This window comes from Myxocyprinus asiaticus, chromosome 14 (assembly GCF_019703515.2).
Source record: "Myxocyprinus asiaticus isolate MX2 ecotype Aquarium Trade chromosome 14, UBuf_Myxa_2, whole genome shotgun sequence".
NCBI classification, from domain to species: Eukaryota; Metazoa; Chordata; class Actinopteri; order Cypriniformes; family Catostomidae; genus Myxocyprinus; species Myxocyprinus asiaticus.
Window position 1 is genome coordinate 34,643,560 of NC_059357.1, and position 20,132 is coordinate 34,663,691.

Genomic DNA, 20,132 nt, shown 5'->3' on the forward strand with positions numbered 1-20,132 from the left:
TTTATGTTGGGTGGGGGTGTTCGGGGGGAAGGGTTTAATTGTACATAATTTGATTCCGCATTTTCTGTGATGTTTATTTAATTTGTTGAATGGAATCAATAAAAAATTTTAATAACTAAGTAACCTGAATTGTTTAATGTTTTGAGTTTAATGAACTTGTCTCTTTACATTTACATGAACTTAAATTTAACTAAAACTGGGAAGGTTTTTTTTATTTCCCAGCATTCTTTACGTCACTCAACAGGGAGAGTAAATGTTAAAATTAAGTGTTATATAGTCTTTGTGCAAGATGAATGTAAAGGGAGATACTTGTTAGTGTTTAATGTTTTGTTGTGTTGTTTGGAAGAGTTTCTGTCATGTTAAAGTTTTTGGGGGGTTACCACTATGGTGAATAGTGGAGCTTGAGGACAGGTACAAAATTAGATCGTTCTACAGTATATTGATATACTTGTTGAGCAATTGCTATGCTAATCAAAGCATGTTTTATCCAATTAACTTTCACTGTACTAGCTTATTCTAACTAGTACTAGCTAGCTAGGTTCCCTTTACTTGACATATTTAAGTTGAGCCTACATGATGATTTTAAGTTCAGCCAAAGAGTTACATATAAAGTACCATTAAAATGCATGAATTAGCTTACTCAATATTTCAAGTTAAGAAAAAAAATCAACACAGTAGTACAAAATCTGACAGTTCTGCTTACTTAAAGTTGTAATTTATTAACTTAAAAATTTTGATGCAACTGATTACCTCAGATTTTTTAGTTCTGCTAACTTATTCAGGTTTACAGTGCTCTGATCATGGAGTGTTGCTGCCTTATGTGCTATCTGAGTATTTCACTCATGTTTAAGTGTTTTGTTGTTGGGGAGAAAACGTGGAGGATGCCAGTTTAATTCTTGTATATTTTTTGGGGAAGTTTTATTTTGACAGACACAGAAAGCGTTAAATCCTCCGCCATGTTGAAAGTTTACGTCTCCTCCCAACTCGAACTTGTATCAGGGTAGGCGACCTGAGCGTGTTTGATTACTCCATCTGTCGCGACTTTAGGCTGTGTTCGGCAGGAATACTGGAGCTGTTAGTTTAACTCTATTTCTCAGCTGTAGTGTAGTAGTAATCCAAATGTTCATGGAGTGAGAGACATTTCCCGATGACTTCAAAGAAATTTGCACACTGACTGACACCACAGTTTGTCAACATAAGCTCAACTTGCTCATAGCACACACAAGACGGTCTTTTGTCACCACCTGCAAGCTCAAATCTTTATGTCACAGGGATGAATGAAAATTTAGCTGCTCTTACACGTTTGGAACACCATAAGCACAAGTGGAGTGATACAAACAGTGAAGCGTCCCAGTGCTGATGGTCTGAATTATCAGCGCTCATGGAACGCCTCTCGTCCAATCAGATTTGAGGACCGGAACTTGTATAAATATATGAACAGATAGAAAGATATAGATAGATTATATATATATATATAACTAAATAGATTTTTCTCTTTTAATGGCTTCAGTGCAGTTTTTGATAGTAGCTTGTAGCGTAGCTTACAACATTTTTTAATTGTTGAAAGAGTAGCTTGATTGTAATTTAGCTACTTTAAGTTATCAGTAGCATGTAGCTAACCCAACTTGTGTAGCTAACCCAACACTGCTAAAAACCTCAGTCACCATTTAATTTCATTGTATGGGAAAGAGCATAGTCAACATTTAAAATATTTCTTGTGTTTCAAAAAAAGGAGAAAGTAAGTCATATGGGTTTGGAATGACATAAGTGTGAGTAAATGGCAACAGAATTTAAATTTTTGTGTGAAATATCCCTTAAAGTTAAAGAAATTGTTAGATAATTAAGGCTTTTCTTAACCTAAGGGGTTTGTTGCAACTGAGTCTTCGTGTCCATCAGGGGTGTGTCTGTTTCTCCGGGTTTAGGCGGATATCTCCGTAGAACTCTGAAACAGAAAACATTGCTCACAGTGCAGCGCTTTCCCAGGCTCAAGGGGATTTGCCAAGTAACATGTTGTTGTGGTTGAGGGAGAAGAGGGGTGTGTTGTGGTGGTAAGCAATGATGATAGAGAGCCAAGACAAATTAGTCTCTCACAGAAAAGGCAGTCTTTAGGAGTGGCTTCCATGATGATTGAGACGAGGACGAGCATCTGAAATGAAGGGTGTTGCCAAAATCATACAAAGAACCTGCCAATTTTAGTCATAATTTGAGTTTGGTTCTGTAAATAAAGAGTTATATTTTCTTTCCTTCAGGGTTTAGGTGGCTACCTTAAGAGAGACGCAGATATCAGAAGAGGAGAGAGGAGAACCCTGAGCGAGGAGGTCAGGGAAAAGAGACTATCATTGCAGCACAGTGAGTTACAAGTCTTTATTTAAGCAAGATTCTGACTGCTATAGACAAGATACAAATTACAGTATCAGTTGCACTGTGTTTAAGGAGTCGGTTTATTTCTTGTTTGTAGATAAGAACCCAAAATTCCTTGTCAAAGCCAAGAAAAATGAAACAGCTTGTTGCGAATGGACCTTGAATTTCGCACAGTGATAACGGGACCTTTGAACATGACCAAGTTTCAAAACTAACCACCCCTTGAAATTTATCAGATTCTCAGAAAGCTCAATGCAGTGAAATGAAACTCCCCAACATGTTTTCATAATATGAAACAAAATTCTGTATTCTCTTTTCATGTTTTAATCCAAACTTCTCAAAAAACCCTCTGCCCCAAAATTATTACTACAAGCTTCCAATTTAACACCGGCATTTCAGCGATATAAGATTCTTTACATCCTCTTTCCCTTGATTGCTAATCTTAATAATTTGCCAGTGGGTGGGGGAGACCCTGGAGGCAGTAGATGTCAACTTCCACTGTTCTGGAATATAAAGCGAGGGGAAACTGGGAGAGAGGTACGAGGGCGTTTGGATTTAGGGCAAAGCATTCCTTCTGGAGGAGGGTTGAGGCTTGCTGTGCTGGAGAAAGGTCTGCAGGCATGCCACTGAGAAAGGGCAGACCACTAAAGGGGAGGGGGGCACTCTGTGCTCTGTTCACTGTCATCTCAATGGAACACTGTTTATGAGCAGACAAAGAGGGAGGAAGGTCACAGCCACACATGTATACATGCCTTTACACAGTAGTAGCCAGTGCTGCCCTGTTCTTTACTTGGATGCAGTGGGCTGGGAAAGGGGGTTGTTCGGGAGCATGAGGCAAAGCGGTAAAACAAGAAAAGAGGATACAAGAAGAAACATTTTCTGAAGATTTTCTGAATATAATGTGAGTGGTGTTTGCTGTGCAAAACTTCTACAGTGCTTTGGTGTTGCGGGTGGTTTTCAGGGCAATGCTATACTGTATGGTTGTTTAGGTGTTCTGAGTGGTTTACCATGTTACTATGTGGTTTATAGGGTGTTCTGGGTGGTTGCTATGGTGTTGCTAGGAAATTCTGTGTGGTTAGGGTTAGGGTTCAACAAGGTAGCAGGATCAATGACGTGACACAAATTTTTTGTCCAGATCTATTAAATTATTCAAAAATACATTACAAATTACATTTACACACAAACAGTAAAGCTACAAGCAGTACATAGTCATTTGCATAATTTATTCACACCGCAGGGAGCTGAAGTGCGGCTTGCTGAATAATGCTTACGCTTGATAAAAATGCAGAAAATAAGTCATGAAAAAGACTGCTTTGTGGCTATTTGAGTCTTTGAAGCTTACTTTGTTTAAAGGACAGCAGAAACAGTGCTTGTCAAAGCATAGGGCTTTACACTTATTCTCAAGAATTATCTGGGGAAGGAATTAAAACACTGCAGATATAAAGATGCAACAAACTCACAGAGAGTGAAAATATGAGCAAATAATCTGCTAAATATCTGCAAAGATCCACACTTTAAGAGGTATGTTTATTATTATTTTTTACATATATTTATTTATATTTATATATGTACATATTTGTTTTCATTGATTCATTACACATAGTTATGTGAGAAATGGATATGAAATTTAAAGCAATGTCATCAGTGTCCTGCTGTGACACTTTTTCATCTAACTGTTTTAAACAACATTTTATGATCTTGTATAGCTAGCTATACAGTATATTCATATATAAAATATTATTATTATACTTGTTTTTTCCACAACCTCATATTAACTAAGACAATAGTTTATTTGCACTTCTAGAAAAAAGTTTAAATTCAGGGCCTGAAATTCGGCGCCGGATTGCTGGTATAGCGCACAATTTTAATTATTCCCGCAAGTTCCACGTTCATAGCGTGGGACATTCCCGCACACTTTTATTCACTTTACAGTACAGCTGCTAATTATTAAACCAATAGATACAGCTGAACAAATCAGATCAATAAACTTGTTTTTGTATCAAACTGTAACTCCAGAAGATGCTCAAGTATTTCCGCTCTATCTCTCCTTCTCTTTCAAGAGCAGCTGTCAGCAGCACGTTGAGCGCTTGTTGAGTTCAGTGCAAGCACGCACAGTGAGGGAGTACTTTGTCATAGTTACTGAATTTAAGATGTTACAGATGCATAAACTTTTCTAAACCTGATATTTCAACAAGCAAATGTTGTTATACTGCATTTCCGTTAGCGACCGACGCAATAAAACTATCACTTCTGTTTATAATTAACAGAGCTGCAACACTGCAAGCACGTGACGTTGGAGCGATCTATAGTTTTGACGCAGCACATTTGACAAAAAAGGCAGAAATAGCAAAAATGCTTTGTGTACCAGCTGCATGGTGAACAGAGACATTTAAACACCTGTTAAATCTCTTATCTTTATCTCTCTAGTGTTCCATCCAGAGTTGGAAATTTACGGGGGCTCTGAGCAAAAATGCCCTCTAAATTTAAAATATGGTGGCAAAAAATGCCCCCACAAAGAGTTCCTATTGTTTTACTGATAAAATCTGATATTGGCCTAGTCCAAATTCATACATCGTGATCTTCATTTGAATTTTCGCTGAACTTTGTTTCGTGCTATCTGTTGTGCCACTTCTCACGCTCCGCATCAGTTCAGTGTCGTACTCACGCACTAATTTACGTGACTGTTCGGTCCTTTTATTCAAAATATACTGTATTGATGCTGACTACCACCCCTGGAGTCATGAGTTCGAATCCAGGGTGTGCTGAGTGACTCCAGCCAGGTCTCCTAAGCAACTAAACTGGCCCAGTTGCTAGGATGGGTAGAGTCACAAGGAATAACCTCCTCGTGGTCGCTATAATGTGTGGTTCTTGCTCTCGGTGGGGCACGTGGTGAGTTGTGCATGGATGCCACAGAGAATAGCGTGGGCCTCCACACATGCTACGCTCAACATGCTACGTGATAAAATGCATGGATTGACGGTCTCAGACACGGAGGCAACTAAGATTCTTCCTCCGCCACCCGGATTGAGGTGAGTCACTACGCCACCACGAGGACTTGGAGCACATTGGGAATTGGGCATTCCAAATTGGGGAGAAAAAGGGGAGAAAATAAAAAAAAATATATATATACTGCCCTAGTGAGTAACACTATCACTCCCTATGCTATAGCCTACTTCCATGCCACTCGGCTCATATGCGTCTGTCTGTTTGAAAAGCCTCCTCACCAGCTAGAAGCCAAAAGTGTGGGACGGATAGATGTTATATATTAATGAAGTTAATCAGGTTTGAGAGAACAAAATATAATGCAACCAAATGCTACAATGTAGTTAATAATAATATTAATAAAAATAATATCTGGATAAATAGCCTTGATGTTAAATAAAACATATTTATATGGTTAGAATAGAAAGAAAAATGCCCTTGTAAAGGTAAAAAAATGCCCCTGTAAGTCAAATATTGCCCTTTAAAAGGTAGATATCTGACCCTGGTTCCATCTGACCTAAACGGCAATTAAGAAAAGTTGCTCCCCTGTGAGATTTAGGTGAGTTTGTCATAAATACCTCCCCCCCAAATATATGAGCCGTGTAAGTGGTGAATTCCCCCTCATTTTCAGAAATAAATTTCAGGCCCTGAGTTCAAAGGTGATTAAGATCTTTAAAAACTTTGAAGAAATGCTGCTTTGTCACAGCACCTAAAGTGCACACTTTCCTTTGTACTTTCATGTACATTTTAACATAACATCTGTATGTTGGGAAAAAAGTTTTCGGACATGTTATTTCTCTAAAAAAATCCACTCATCACATTTACAGTGGTTTAATATGTTTTAAAGTTTTGACAGTTGTTGCACTGGTGGGGCCCATTGTCATGACTAGCAGTCAATAGAAATGTCTTTTTTTTTTTTTTTTTTTAACACAAAGATTTGAAATTGAGCCAGAAAATGAAATCAATGAGCCGGTGTGTTATGGTGTGGTGTGTTGTGGGCTGGGTTTGGTGGGCTGCTCTGGGCCAGAAAGTCCAGGGCCACTTTTTAGTCCCAGTCCGCCCCTGCACAAAACCCTTCAAAAAATCCTCTGAAGGGGGCACGTTGTGATGTAGCTCTACAGCGTGATTTGATTGGCTGTCACAGACCGCTTAGACTCCATCAGGATAAACAATGCAAAGATATTTGAGGTAGTCTACCTTAAATTTAAGTCGTTTTTGAAGTTTTCAAACCATTTTATTTTTAATTATGATTAATATTTGAAACACTTTTGTTCACCAAATCAAAGTCAGGTGGTTTAACCACTGTTTCGGAAGCCATTTTGTTGTGATGTGAAAAAACATAAAGGAAAGGACCTGTTTAGACCCTCAAGACTGTTTGTGAAGTTTTAAAAATCATTAATATGTCATATTTATTATCAGTATTTAGAAATGTTTATGAAAAGGCACATTTTGTTCAGGTCAGATGGAGTAAACCTGAGAAAACATCTTGAAATTCTTGACTCAAAAATCATGATATTTGTAAAGAATAAATAAATACCTTGAAAAATATGTTTGAAAGGTTTTTAAATTAATGATTAAGTTGTGTGACATGACATTTTAAAAGTCACTAAATACATTTTATTTGTAGAAAATAATAATGCTATTATAAATAATGTTTTTTTTTTTTTTTTTTTTTTTTTTTTTTTTTGTGAAACCAATGTGGACTCAAAGATTAACAGTTTAAAATGTTTTAAAATAGATTTGTAAAAGATTTCTAATTTTCACCACCTCAGACAACCTTATTAATCAATGTACCATCATTCATGTCTGACGCACAAACATGTGGGACAAGTTAAAGGCTGAAGTTAATACTTAATGAGGGTATTAATGGGATGGAGAGAGAGAGAACAGGCTGGGATGAAAACATGCTGTGTGCCTTTACTGGAATCTCTAATTATGGCTCATCAACTGTCCCCCTGTCGACACTCTCCACAGCACTGACGCTGACTTTTTCACACATACACACAAATCTGTGCGTTCACATTCTCACAGACAAACATTTTCTCAAGCGCTCTCAACATTCTTCAATCTTTGAGCTGTGGTAGAGGAATAAGAACAACACTAATTATGATGATATTGACTTCAGCAACTTGGTATGTTTTAATAAAATGTTGTGTGGCCTCATTGTCTGTTTTCTGTTCAGGGTCTGAGAAACCCCATAGCTATTTTAATAGATTAAAAATCACACTAAACATTGAGGTATCAGGTTGATACTCCATGACTTTTCCTAATCTGATGATAACTGATTTTAAACAGAATTTAAACTTGATAGCAAGCTTCAAATGTCCTCCATGAAAGAGTTTAATCTGCTCATGTTTGGAGTATCAGAGACCCCAGATATGTAAACGTGAATAAATGCAATGGATTCTCACTTTTCAGGATTCTCTGATTGGTGTACACAGTATAGGAGGGCACTCCTGCCAGTTTTCTTTTTTCAACATATGTTAAAATTGGTTTAATTTGTTTTATTCTGTTTTTCTACAGTGTGTTTTTGCTGGGGTTAATTTGAAAACTGCTGTCACATTTTTGATACAGAGAGGTGAAATCTGCCATAATATCTGCCCACTGGGCTTTGATTATGTCAGAGGAACACATTAAAATAATTTAAAGGGAAAATAAGAGGTTAATTTCAAAATGAATAATATTGTTATTTTTATTTATACATCATTTGGGCATCTGGGGACCCTAAACATAAAAGAAGTCAGTCTCAGAAGAGCATGAGGATTAACTTAAGTAAGCAAAAACAGACACAGCATGGATATAACTGGCAAGAGAGCTCATTTAGTCGACTTAAGGTCTACAAAATACCAAATCAGTTCAGTCAGTGTTTCCAAATGCCCTACTTTCCCTGAAACAGACTAGAACATAAACCGACTCAGAGGGTCATGAGATTAGAAAGAGGAGGAAAAAAGGCAACAAGAAGAAGCCATTTCCGAGTATGAACCGAAATGACCAGAGCAGTCAGCAGTTCTTTTTGCTCTCTCTGTGAAGTTCAAGCCTAACTTAAAAACCTCGGTTGTCTAAAATGCTGTTAATGTTGGGAACAGAGATAGCCCGTGGCACTGCCAGTGTTGAGATTGCTAAAGCATACAGCAGCACCACTCTTTTCACTGACATACGACCTAGAAAGTTAATATTTAGCAAAAAGGCACACTAGCTGAGAAAGATGTGATGCACATTGACAAAAGAAAGCAGCCTGAAAGCAAAAGACAGATAGAGCACCTGATGAAAAGAGAGAAAGATTGTTAGAGTAAGGTCCATATACGTTGAATGCCCTGGGTTCATTTTACCTAATTGATTTAAGGCTGGAATGCTTTGCTTCAGTTGAAATTGGTAACTGAGGGAGCGGAAGAAGGAAGAGCAGTCAGCTGCTATCTCCTGATCATCAGCTGACAGAGTGGGGAAAAAATAAGGGAGAAAAAGGGAGATAGAAAGCATGGAAAAAGTGTGGGAGAGAAAGGGAGAGCTAGTGCCTGTGTCTGCCTTTTTTACAGTACCTCAATTCTGAGAACCACAGAGAGTGTATTCAGATGATTCCTAATAAGGCTGTAACTAGATGCTCTTTCTCTTGTAGTCGACTGCCAGATTACTTTGTTCTTTTTTTCTCTCCTCCAAACAAGAGAACCAGAAACAAACAGAAACCAAACAGCCAAGCTCTAGTAGAGGATAAAGCAGGTTATGAATTACCAGGGGGTTTGACCCTAATTCAGGGTCCCTCTAATTGAACTCCTTATGGAAGTCAAAATCTTACTTCCTTCAAGGTTTGCAAGTTTGAAAAAGTATATATTCAAATACATTTTTATTCTTAATATTTCATAAGGAGCAAAATAAACTTAGCCAGAATGCATAATTTTGCTTGAGGAGGTAGCCATCGCAATAACCACCACATTTCCTAATCGTTTTACATTTTAGGATCTGAATCTAATAGTACATCGACAAAACACAAATGCTGTTATTATCACTTTTGTCTTTGGCCTAACTGTGCTAGGGGCACCAAAAAACAATTTGACAGTTCACGAGACGAACCTCAACAGATTGCACCCTGAAAATTGCCATAGGAATTCCTTTAAAAAGTTGACCCACCCACTATATAATTTGCTGGGATAAAGCGTGTGCAACAGACTGTACTTAAGATTTTAAACTTTTGCCCTGATAAGAGCTCTTTCCTTTGCTGGTTTGAGGATTTTGTCTGTACATCCAGATACTTAACTTCTGATTTAAAGATTTTTGAATGAGGACTGTTCATTATAGGTTTGGTAGCTGGCCTTCGATCTCATTAAATCAATGGAGAAATTGAAGAGGGTTTGTGTGTATGATCACTTATGGTATCTCTCTTGTCTAGGAGAAACTGGCTGGTGAATGACAATCATGGCTCAGGTGCTACATATGGACACCAGTTTTCCAGGTACTGTCCCAATTTTAACTCCAAAGCTACAGATACTTGTAATGTTTACATACTGTGATTCTTTCCCTGGTCCATCCCTACCTAAATATTTTTTTAGAGAAATCTAAAGAGATTAGCTAGTAAAGTAAAGCCTGAGCTGGTCATAGCCTGAAGGTACTTATTTTCTCTCTTGTCTGATTTAGAGATTAGACTAGATTTCCTGAAATTTAAAGTTGTTTCCACTGTCCATAGGGAAGATTAACCCCCCGGCACCCCCCTCCTTGCACAGAAAGGACCAAGAGGCTCCATATTCAGTCGAGACCCCTTATGGATATCGTCTGGACCTGGACTTCCTCAAGTACGTCAATGATATTGAGAAAGGCAACACTATTAAAAAGGTGCCTGTACAACGGCGCCCACGTTATGGCTCACTTCCACGTAGCTACGGCTTTACGGGCTCCTGGTGGACCTCCACTGAGTCACTGTGCTCCAATGCCAGCATGGACAGCCGTCACTCATCGTACTCCTATTGTGCACCAGGCTTCCACAGCACACAGCTGCCCAACTTCAGTTCGGCACGAGTGGAGAAGACCTTGTTGGACGCCCGTCGCAAGCTGGAGGAAGAGAAGGATGGCCGCCGCTTCTCCAACCTGGGCAGCATGCACAGCAGCATCGCCGGATCCAACACCTCCCTTTCCAGTGCGCACAGCTTTAATCGTGCTCAGGGAGGTGGCTCCTATACGCCAGTAAGCTCTGGCTTGTCCACACCCGTGTCACCCACACCCGCCCATTTACAGCACGTACGAGAGCAGATGGCTGTTGCTCTACGGAAAATCCGGGAGCTTGAGGAGCAGGTGAAGACCATCCCAGTGCTGCAAGTGAAGATCTCTGTCCTCCAGGAGGAGAAGAGGCAACTCAGTGTACAGCTCAAGAGTCAGAAGTTCCTGGGCCACAAGCTTGGGTTCAGTCGGAGCCGTCCACGCGGAGAGCTCTACATCGACATACCCGAGGAGGATGTGGGAAATGGTGCAGGAGCCACAAACAGAGCTGCAGGAAGCCTTTCTCCTACCACCCCAGGCTCCCTCCAGGACTCAGGCTGTGAAATTGAGGAGACGGTAATTGTCGGTGGAGCACGTCCAGGTACAAGGAGGGAGGTGCGAACCGTAGGTGTGGGGCCAGAGGTGGAGGAAAGAGGCTATTGTCAAGTAGGCGTAGGGGTGCAAGAGGAGGACTTGGGGGTGCTGCCTGAAGCCGAAGCTCTAAAGACTAAGGTGGGGATTTTAGAGGTTCAGCTAAGGAAGACTATGCAGGAACTGCAGAGTGCTCAGCAGCAAGTAGAAGCAGCACAGAGAGAGAGGCATGCTCTTCCTCAGGTGGACCATGCGGTGAAGGCCACCAGTCTGGGCTGGCAGGAACAGCAGGGGCAGGCTGGTGCAGGCCTGCAAACCGTTGTCAGTTTCACCCAGCAGCCCCATCAGCAGAGGACCGTAGGGATCCAGGTGTACACATTGGAGCAACCCACAGTTGTGGGTGTGGGGACACTGCTGAGAGCCCAGGGTTGCAGTTCTCCTGCTCAGCCCATGTCTGCAGGCGCACTGGAGGGGCCCCACAGAAGACATGCAGAGTCCCTAGGAACAGAGGGTGTGTAAGAAACGTTAAAAAGAGCTTTTCCACCATTGGGCTAAATGGTTACTAGCACAGTGAGTAACGGTTTCAGTAGCACATTTCCACTTAAACATAGTTCGGTACGGTACGATCACAAACTGTTCTTGTCCCGAATTTCTCTGAACAATTTGCCTACCATGCTCAGGACAGGGAATTGTGATGGTGGAACGGCATTAGTGACGTGGCTACTCACAATTGGTCACTCACTTAGTCAGTCCATTCTGATCCTGATTTTGCAGCATCACAGCGGAAAAAGAACCTATAACCCAGTCAATGAGCCCTGATCGGTACGGAATGGCACAGTTCCGCAGCGAGAACCTTTCAGCCCAATGGAGGAAAAGCACCTAAAGAGTCTCTAATTAAGTTCATAGTGTTAAGTTCATGTTGTTTTCAGCATGTGAAATATGTGGACACATAAAATGTAAAAAAAAATTATATGGGGATTAGTTCAAACAAAAATGAAAATTCTGTCTCATTAACTTGTTGTTCCAAACCTGTTTGACTTTCTTTCCTCTGTCAAACACAAAAGGAAATGTTGGGCAGAATATTCACGTTGCTTTTTTCCAAACAAGGGACAGACTGAAATTTAAGTTATTCACCGAAAATGCTTCCATTCACCACCGTTCTTAAATCTCATTTGCGTTCAGGTATATTCAAATACGGTGCGGGAAGATGCCATATTTGGAACGCTAGGCTTGACAGCAATGATGCCAGAACTCATTGGTTTTCACATGTGATGTATCCAATCTCAACGTGCTGGTTTGAATATGCGGTAAAACTTCAGTCTGTTCCTCAAACAAAACTATGTCATGGATCAAAAGTCTTGGAATATGGTGCACGAGTCTTATGGACTACTGCTATGATGCTTTTATGATGCTTTTTGACAAATTGTAAAAAGAGCGTTATAAGAGCCGAATGAACATCCCCTTTTGTGTTCCTCAGCTGTAAGTCATATGGATTTGAAGCAACATAGGTCAGTAAAGGATGTCAGAATTTTCAATTTTGGGTGAATTATTCCTTTTAAAAAATGTTTTAGCATTAGAGCTAATTTAGACCTTTCTTTTTGGCCATCAGAATCACCACGCGAGTTTCCCATTGCGATAAGCTCTAAGCAGGTGCGAGAGGTCTTGAAAAGCGAAGTGTCCAAATCAGTGCCAGTGACCAACCAGGCAACTGTCATGGAGACAAAGTGCAGCCAAGTGGCTCCTGTCTGCCAGTGGCTAAAAGAGGGAGAGATTAGCCAGCAGTCATCAAAAGAAACCTTCCAAAGAGATGCCACGAAACCAGGTTAGTCCATTGTTTTTTTGGAGTATCTGATGATAACAGTTAATCAGATGTCTTCCACATATTTATTAAATCTTCGAACATTAATTTTTCAATCAGTGATACTCACTCTGACCTTTTTTTTTTTCTCTCTATTTTTTAGCCTCTCCTCAGTCCACCCTGAGGTCAATCATGAAAAGAAAGGCTGATGGGGAGCCTGGTTCTCCGTACACTAAAAAGAACCTGCAGTTTACTGGAGCCAATGGAGGGTAAATGCAGAATTTGTGATAACATTGTTAATATAATTAAATATAATGTGTTTTTAACTTATCATTTCTGTTGATGACTCTTAGCAGAATATACACTCACTGAGCACTTTATTTGGAACACCTGTACACCTACTTATTCATGCAATTTTCTGATCATCTAATCATGTGGCAGCAGTGCAATGCATAAAATCTTTCAGATATGGGTCAGGAGCTTCAGCTAATGTTCACATCAACTATCAGAATGGGGTAAAAATGTGATCTCAGTGATTTAGAGCATGGCATGATTGTTGGTGTCGGATGGGCTGGTTTGAGCTTATCTCCTGGGATTTTCATTGCAATCAGTTTCTAGAGTATACACAGAATGGTGCCAAAAACAAAAAACTTCCAGTGAGCGGCAGTTCTGCGGATGGAAATGCCTTGTTGATGAGAGAGGTTAACAGAGAATGGTCAGACTGGTTCGAGCTGACAGAAAGGCTACAGTAACTCAGATAACCGCTCTGTACAGTTGTAGTGGGTAGAATAGAATCTCAGAATGCACAACACGTCAAAACCTTGAGGCAGATGGGCTACAACAGCAGAAGAACGTAGGGAACTTTATCAGCACCTTAGTGTTCCTAATAAAGTGCTCAGTGAATGTATGTGCTTAGTGATTTTAATAATATGAATGGTAATGCAGATTGACGTATAGTATAGTGTGTTAACAAGAACAAATTTCTTGTTTACGTTGTTAAAGGGTACTTGAGTCGTACTGAAGACGATTAGATGATTGGTATTCATTTCATGAGATCAGAGCACTGTTGTATGTGGGTATTTTTTTTCTTGCAACAATCTGGTAAATAGAAGCACTAATGTGCCCTGCAGTTACGAGTCGACATCCTCTGAGGAAAGCAGCTCGGAAAGTTCGGAGGATGAGAGTGATGCAAGCGAATACCACGAGGCTACAGAGAAACTTCCGGAATCTGCAGCTCAGCAGCCCCAGGTGACCCCCTGCAGACCTGCTTCTCCCAAATCCAGTGAGACAGCAGCTTCACTAACACCTCAGCACAGCACTGCCCAGTCACCAGCCAATGATACTGCACCACAGCAAAGCACCAGCCAATCACAAGCCACGGATGCAGCTACCCAGCAACAGGTTACCCAATCACCAGCAGCAGAGGAAGACATACAGCACTGTGCCAGCCAATCAACAGTTACTCCCGCGGTGCATCCAGAGGGTGTTATTCAATCCACAGAGGCAAAACTCGTTCTTCAAATGCATACCTCTCAAAGCACAGCCACAGAACAAAATTCTGTCCAGTTATCAGCCACCAGCACTGTACTACAGAATGCGATGGTTCAATCCAAAGCCACTGATTCAAATGTCCAGCAAAGTCCAAACCAGCTAGAGGTGTCAGGTCTTGATGCTCAGCAAACGACCACTCGATCACGATCCACAGGTGCCAAACCTCAAAAAGATGCTAGCCAATCAAAAACCACTGACCAACAAGGAGATACGCAGACACAATCTACTGATGCCTCAGCAAAACAGGACATAGCCATATCCTCCAACAACAATCCAGCTGCAAACCTAACTAATAAACAAGACAGCAAGTAAGTTGACTAAAACAAATGAGTGACACAAGTTAATACAAAATTCAGATTTGATTTGTTTTGGTGTAAATGCTGACAGACAGGCATTTAATTATTATTATTAATTTTTTTTCAGACTGGAATTGAGTGGCAGTCTCGTGGCAGCTCTTCATACCTTGCAAAAAGCACTCAGTGAACCAAATGCATTTAGCCATCAAGAAGCAGTATGTTTATCAGTTATGAAAAGCTGATATCTTGTGACATTTTATATATCATAGATAGCATAGATCTGCCACTGAATAACACTTTAATGTAATGAGGTTTCTTTAAAGGTGAAGTGTGTAATTATTTTGGTTTAAAATTTTCTCCTGTCCCACCAGTAAAGGGGTGTTCACACTGACAGCGGTTACTCATGCCGGCTCCAATTGCCAGCTCTCATTAAAAATGAATGAGTTACAGTCACTTTGTTGTTGCAAACTGTTGTCAGTATGAATGCGGGGAAAACACTGTGGCACCTTCAAAATGTTGCTCTCTTTAAGTGGTCCGATATGTAAAATTCTAGCTCAACCAATGCCATAAGTTTGGGACAAGACATTTTTCTGAACAAGACAGGCAGCAGAAAGGTCTGTAGGAGTATTTGGGAGACATGTCTGGTGTGCTATTATTTTTCTAAGCCATCAGACATACAGTTTTCATATGCCGGATGAAATAAGCAAAAAAGTCCCATAGACTTAAATTGAAAATGGGGCCCTCACATATCTAAAATCAGAAAATTATAGAGACTTCAGGGCAAGTTCTGTTTACTTGAAATGCTATTAAGTAATCACCCGGAAATGTCCTGGCAACTACTCTGAACACCCTAGCAACACTATAGAAATCACTCAGAATAACCTTGCAATGTGTAGAAACCACTCCTTAGCAAATATTGGGAAAGTTGTCATGCCAGCTCCATGTTTTGCATGAGCAAGAACCACTCATGTTTTCTTCCGAAAATGTAATGTATTAATTTTGTGATTCCAATTGGCAGCGGCAACAATACACACTTCACCTTTAAAATAATATTTATAAAAAAATATGTTATTCTATCCTATTAAAGGAAGTAAAGCTCAATCGACAGCACAAAAAATAATTTTGACTCCTATTCTTTAAAAAAAAGCTCAATCTGTGTTACAGTGAGGCACTTGCAATGGAAGTGAATGGGGCCAATCTGTAAACGTTAAAATAATCACTATTTCAAAAGTATAGACTAGGGCTGTGAATCGTGAATCTTTTTATTTTTAACTAATTAATCGCACAGTTTTCTGGGATTAATCTCGATTAATCGTGCAACATGGTACATTAAACTTGTTGCTATACACAACACATAATTTACATTTATTTAGACTGATCTCAGTTCAGGAGACTCTGCGGTCAGTAAAGGGTTAAACTTTCGACACACAGAGTCATGAGACAAAATAACATGCTGCTTTGTCTTTGGGAGAAACACCAACAAAACTGCATCTGGTAAGAAACCTAATAATTTTTTTACATTGAAAACTGTTTGAGTTGAAAGATTAGAGTCTCTAGTTTCATCCGATATGCCATTTTTAAAATTTGAGTGATTTATCATGAAACGCCACGCTGCTAAACACGATGTACACTAATATGTACTTAAGCGCTATTTTTCCTTAGAAATCCTATATTTACTGTGCATTTTCACATTGAGAATCAATGAGTTCATCCAAAAGCTGAATTTTTTTTTTTTTTATATGGAGTTAGGATGAAAATAAGGTGCATTTCGAACTGTTCTGAGACCAGTGCAGACAGACAGCACACTGGAGGTTAAGTCATTCACTAAACAGAGAGCAAGGGAGCATCCTATATTTCTCTATGCAGCTAAGAGCTTCACGCTGCAGATTATATTTGACCACTCAATGTGTTTGGCAGACATCGGACAATGATAATCAGTACATAGATTCAAAATGTATAATTTTATTTTAACATGGTTGACAGTGACTGGATGATGTTAGCCATTACTTTGAATCAGAATTAATTATGCAAATTGCTGATGTAGTATCTGTAACGTCTCAAAAACACAAATAACCAACACTCCTGGAAACATAATAAGCAATTTGATTAAATCTGACTTTCTATAGCTTGGTATTATTTAACATTTTACAACTTAGTCCCGCTGTACACATATGAGGACATCATTTTTATGGAAAACTATTTGCTATAGAATTGTTTTTAGTTTTTATTACTTTATTTTATTTATTTGCATGTTTATTAAGTGCTACTAGTTACAAAAAGGGAAAAGGAAAATGCACACAACAGGGTCTCAGGAGATTAAAACATACAATAAAATCTAATCATACGTACACATACTTTATACTTTGTCTCAAAGAACCTACAAGAAATTGGTTAGTCATTAATTATTTTAATTATTTAAATATAGTCCGATTTTTGCGGATAGAGTTAATTAGACACATTTTTACAGGGAAATCTTTGATACAAGTGATTGTATATGTACATGCCATAAAATCAGTGTGGGCAGATTCAAATCATATCAAGCTTTATTGGCAAGATAAACTTAAGTGTACACTGCCAATGTATTATTAGACACTATATATACAGATATCAAACAAATTGAATGTAGTTATAGAATTATAAGCTTCACATTTCCCTCCAAAAAAGTACACCATTCACTTCCATTGTAAGTGTTTCACTGTAACTGAGATTTTTGCTTTTTTTTAAAGAAAAGGAGAAATCAAAATGATGCCACAGATGCTGTCAATTGAGCTTAACTTGTATTGAACCTGGAATATTCCTTGAAGGATCTGCTAGTAGATCTGTTGATTTTACATGTAGTGCTAAGAACACGTTTCCATTTCTCTTTCTGTCCACAGAGGACAGCCTACACCACAGTATTACAGGAGTGGCTACGAGTGTCCTGTCACAAGGCTGCTGACACTGCAGTAGTTAAGGCATACATGGACACCTTTGCCTCCATTTCCCCTCAGCTACTAGAGTTTATCATCAACATGGCTGACGGCAACGGAAACACAGCTCTGCACTATACTGTCTCTCACTCTAACTTCCCTGTTGTCAAACTGCTGCTGGATACTGGTTAGTGACCCTTATAACTCTGAGCAATGCTCAGTGCTGGAAAATTATCTTTGTATGTTATCAAAACTTCATACCAATGATAGGAGATGTTGGCTTTTGGGTTGTGCACATGCTCTAGCACGTTGCATGGTAGTACTTATGTGGGCACCACAAGTCTGGCCTGTGTCATTTCCAAATCCCATTTTGTCACGCTAGCCAAAATGGCAATCGTCTTGGCCTTATACTGACACCCAGAGGAGTGGATACAGCAAAACACACAAAAGCAATCGTTTCAGTTACCCACAGGAGAAATATGCTATTCGTAGTCAGCCATTAATCATTTCTTCCATAAGCAAAAGTTGGATATTATAAGTAGTAATTGGCTGGTTATGTGATCTCAACATGTCGACCACCATGAGGCAACCCACTCCATGACGTAAAATAAAAGCTTTTCTTAGGTTACCAATATGACCAGAGACCTTTTTTCTTTTCCTTTTTTTTCTTTTTCTTTTTTTTTTTTTTTTGTGCATGTGACAAAGCTATATCTGTACCTTATCAGCTGTGTCCTTGTTCCGCAGGTCTCTGTAATGCCGACAAGCAGAACAAGGCTGGTTACACGGCTATCATGTTGACAGCTCTGGCTGCCTTTAATTCTGACAGTGACCTTCAAACCGTCCTACAGCTGCTCCGCACCGGAGACGTCAATGCCAAGGCCAGCCAGGTGTGCCCCCTTCTGGTCAACCAGTATATTTAATAATGTACAAAATTATAAAAACCCAAACTGTGACCATGACCAAAAGATAAAAAACACTTTTTAACTTAGAAAGTATTATCTTAGGATTTTTTCTTCAAAGTGTAAGATGGGATGGTCTAATCATTTATGGAATGATTGTGGAACACTGCGGAAGGTGCAACTCAGTTTGGCGTGATTTCTGCCATAGTGTTTTAGGCATCTCTTTTTACCTATGATAAAAATAATTATTTTGGAATTTCCATAAAAAATCAGCTTTGCTCAAAAATCTGAAGGGGATCGTGCTCTCTGTTTTAATGGACATTACTCTTCTGGGTAGGGTTGCACCAGCTGTGCGTAAGGTCTCACTTAAGTTGAGACGTAAAGTTCACACTAAGGGCTTAGTAACTACTAGTTAGTTTGTAACTAAGTCAGTGCTTAATTTGGTTGCACCATCTGTTCTTAAGGCAAGACTTAACTAGCAGGTCGTAAACTCTCCGTAAAGTAAAGCGTAGTCGCATAATATGACGTTTACCTGTATTTATCCAATAAGCAGCCTTCAAATCTGTACACAGAAGTGTTAAAAAACTGTGAATTTAAATTTAATCTTGTTACGGTTGATGTTCAAAACTTGTTTGTTCACGTAACTGTCAGCTGTAATAAATTATATCCCCATTAAAATACAAGATTTCATTAATGATATAGGCTATTTAGCTTATGTAAATAACAATATTCAATAACTGTATCTAAAATTAATAAGAGATAATAAATAAATACTAATAAAACAGGCTGGACAAATAGACATTTATTCATTTTAATATTCTATATATTTAGTATATGTTGAAACTTGACATCGGACGGAGTACACAGGAAAGTGCACCGTTAGATTGGTTGAATCATGCTGAAGCAGTACAGTAAGTTTTTACATAATGTGTTCTCCCATAAATGTAAACAAGTGCCAACATCATCATATATGTCGAAAGGACTGAAGCCTGTCACGCAAAACATGAGCTCATTGATGTCATTAAGTGAGTCTGCTTTTTTTATTCCATCCGTTACTCCTGGTCAGAGGCTTCCTTAAATATTTAGTTCATACGTAGGGTTATGTCCTACCTAAATTTCATGGTGCAACGTTCAAATATTCAGTAGTGCGTAAATTGTGACTTAGTGCCCATTTACGCCACAGCTAGGCTAAGTTGTAACGTACGTATAGCTGGTGCAACCGGCCACTGGCAGTCAATATGCACTGCCTGGCCAAAAACAAAATGTTGCCGTTTAGATTTAAATAAACAGATATTTAAGAGCCTATGATTGGATCATTATTGCAGTGATTAATATGTTTCAGCTGGCAACAATTATTTTAACCCTAACTGATGCAGTGTGTAGCTTCTCATTTCTTAAACAAACATGCCAGAAGACATATCCCGTGGTGGTCGTGGAAAAGATGTTACTGTGTTTCAGAAGGGGCAAATTATTGGCAAAGAAAACAACTAAGGAGATTGCTGAAATCACTAGAATTGGTTTAAGAACTGTCCAACGCATTATTAAAACCTGGAAGGATAGTGGTGAACCATCAGCTTCACGGAAGAAATGTGGTCAGAAAAAATCTTGAATGATCGTAATCGGAGATCACTAAAACGCCTAGTCAAGTCACATCGTTAAAAAAAAAATCCACAGTAGAACTCACGGCTATGTTTAATAGTGAAAGTAAGAGCATTTCCACATGCACAATGTGACAAGAATTTACAGGATTGGTACTAAACAGCTGTGTGGCCACAAGAAAGCC

General features: G+C 39.3%; 1 protein-coding gene across 2 annotated transcripts in view; it reads left to right on the plus strand.

The window, feature by feature from the left end:
* Nucleotides 1-20,132, plus strand: part of LOC127452091 (KN motif and ankyrin repeat domain-containing protein 2-like) — a 48,730-nt gene that overhangs the window by 24,188 nt on the left and 4,410 nt on the right. Inside the window, exons 2-10 of one of the 2 annotated variants that reach the window (XM_051717270.1) lie at nt 2,250-2,349; nt 9,725-9,787; nt 10,019-11,407; nt 12,506-12,718; nt 12,858-12,963; nt 13,825-14,553; nt 14,669-14,756; nt 17,418-17,637; nt 18,195-18,337. In XM_051717270.1, the coding sequence (XP_051573230.1) occupies nt 9,742-9,787; nt 10,019-11,407; nt 12,506-12,718; nt 12,858-12,963; nt 13,825-14,553; nt 14,669-14,756; nt 17,418-17,637; nt 18,195-18,337 (2,934 nt within the window). In that variant the 5' untranslated portion in view covers nt 2,250-2,349; nt 9,725-9,741. Of the gene's footprint in view, nt 1-2,249; nt 2,350-3,110; nt 3,263-9,724; nt 9,788-10,018; nt 11,408-12,505; nt 12,719-12,857; nt 12,964-13,824; nt 14,554-14,668; nt 14,757-17,417; nt 17,638-18,194; nt 18,338-20,132 lie in introns of those variants that run through there. The other variant, XM_051717271.1, reaches the window with a different exon arrangement.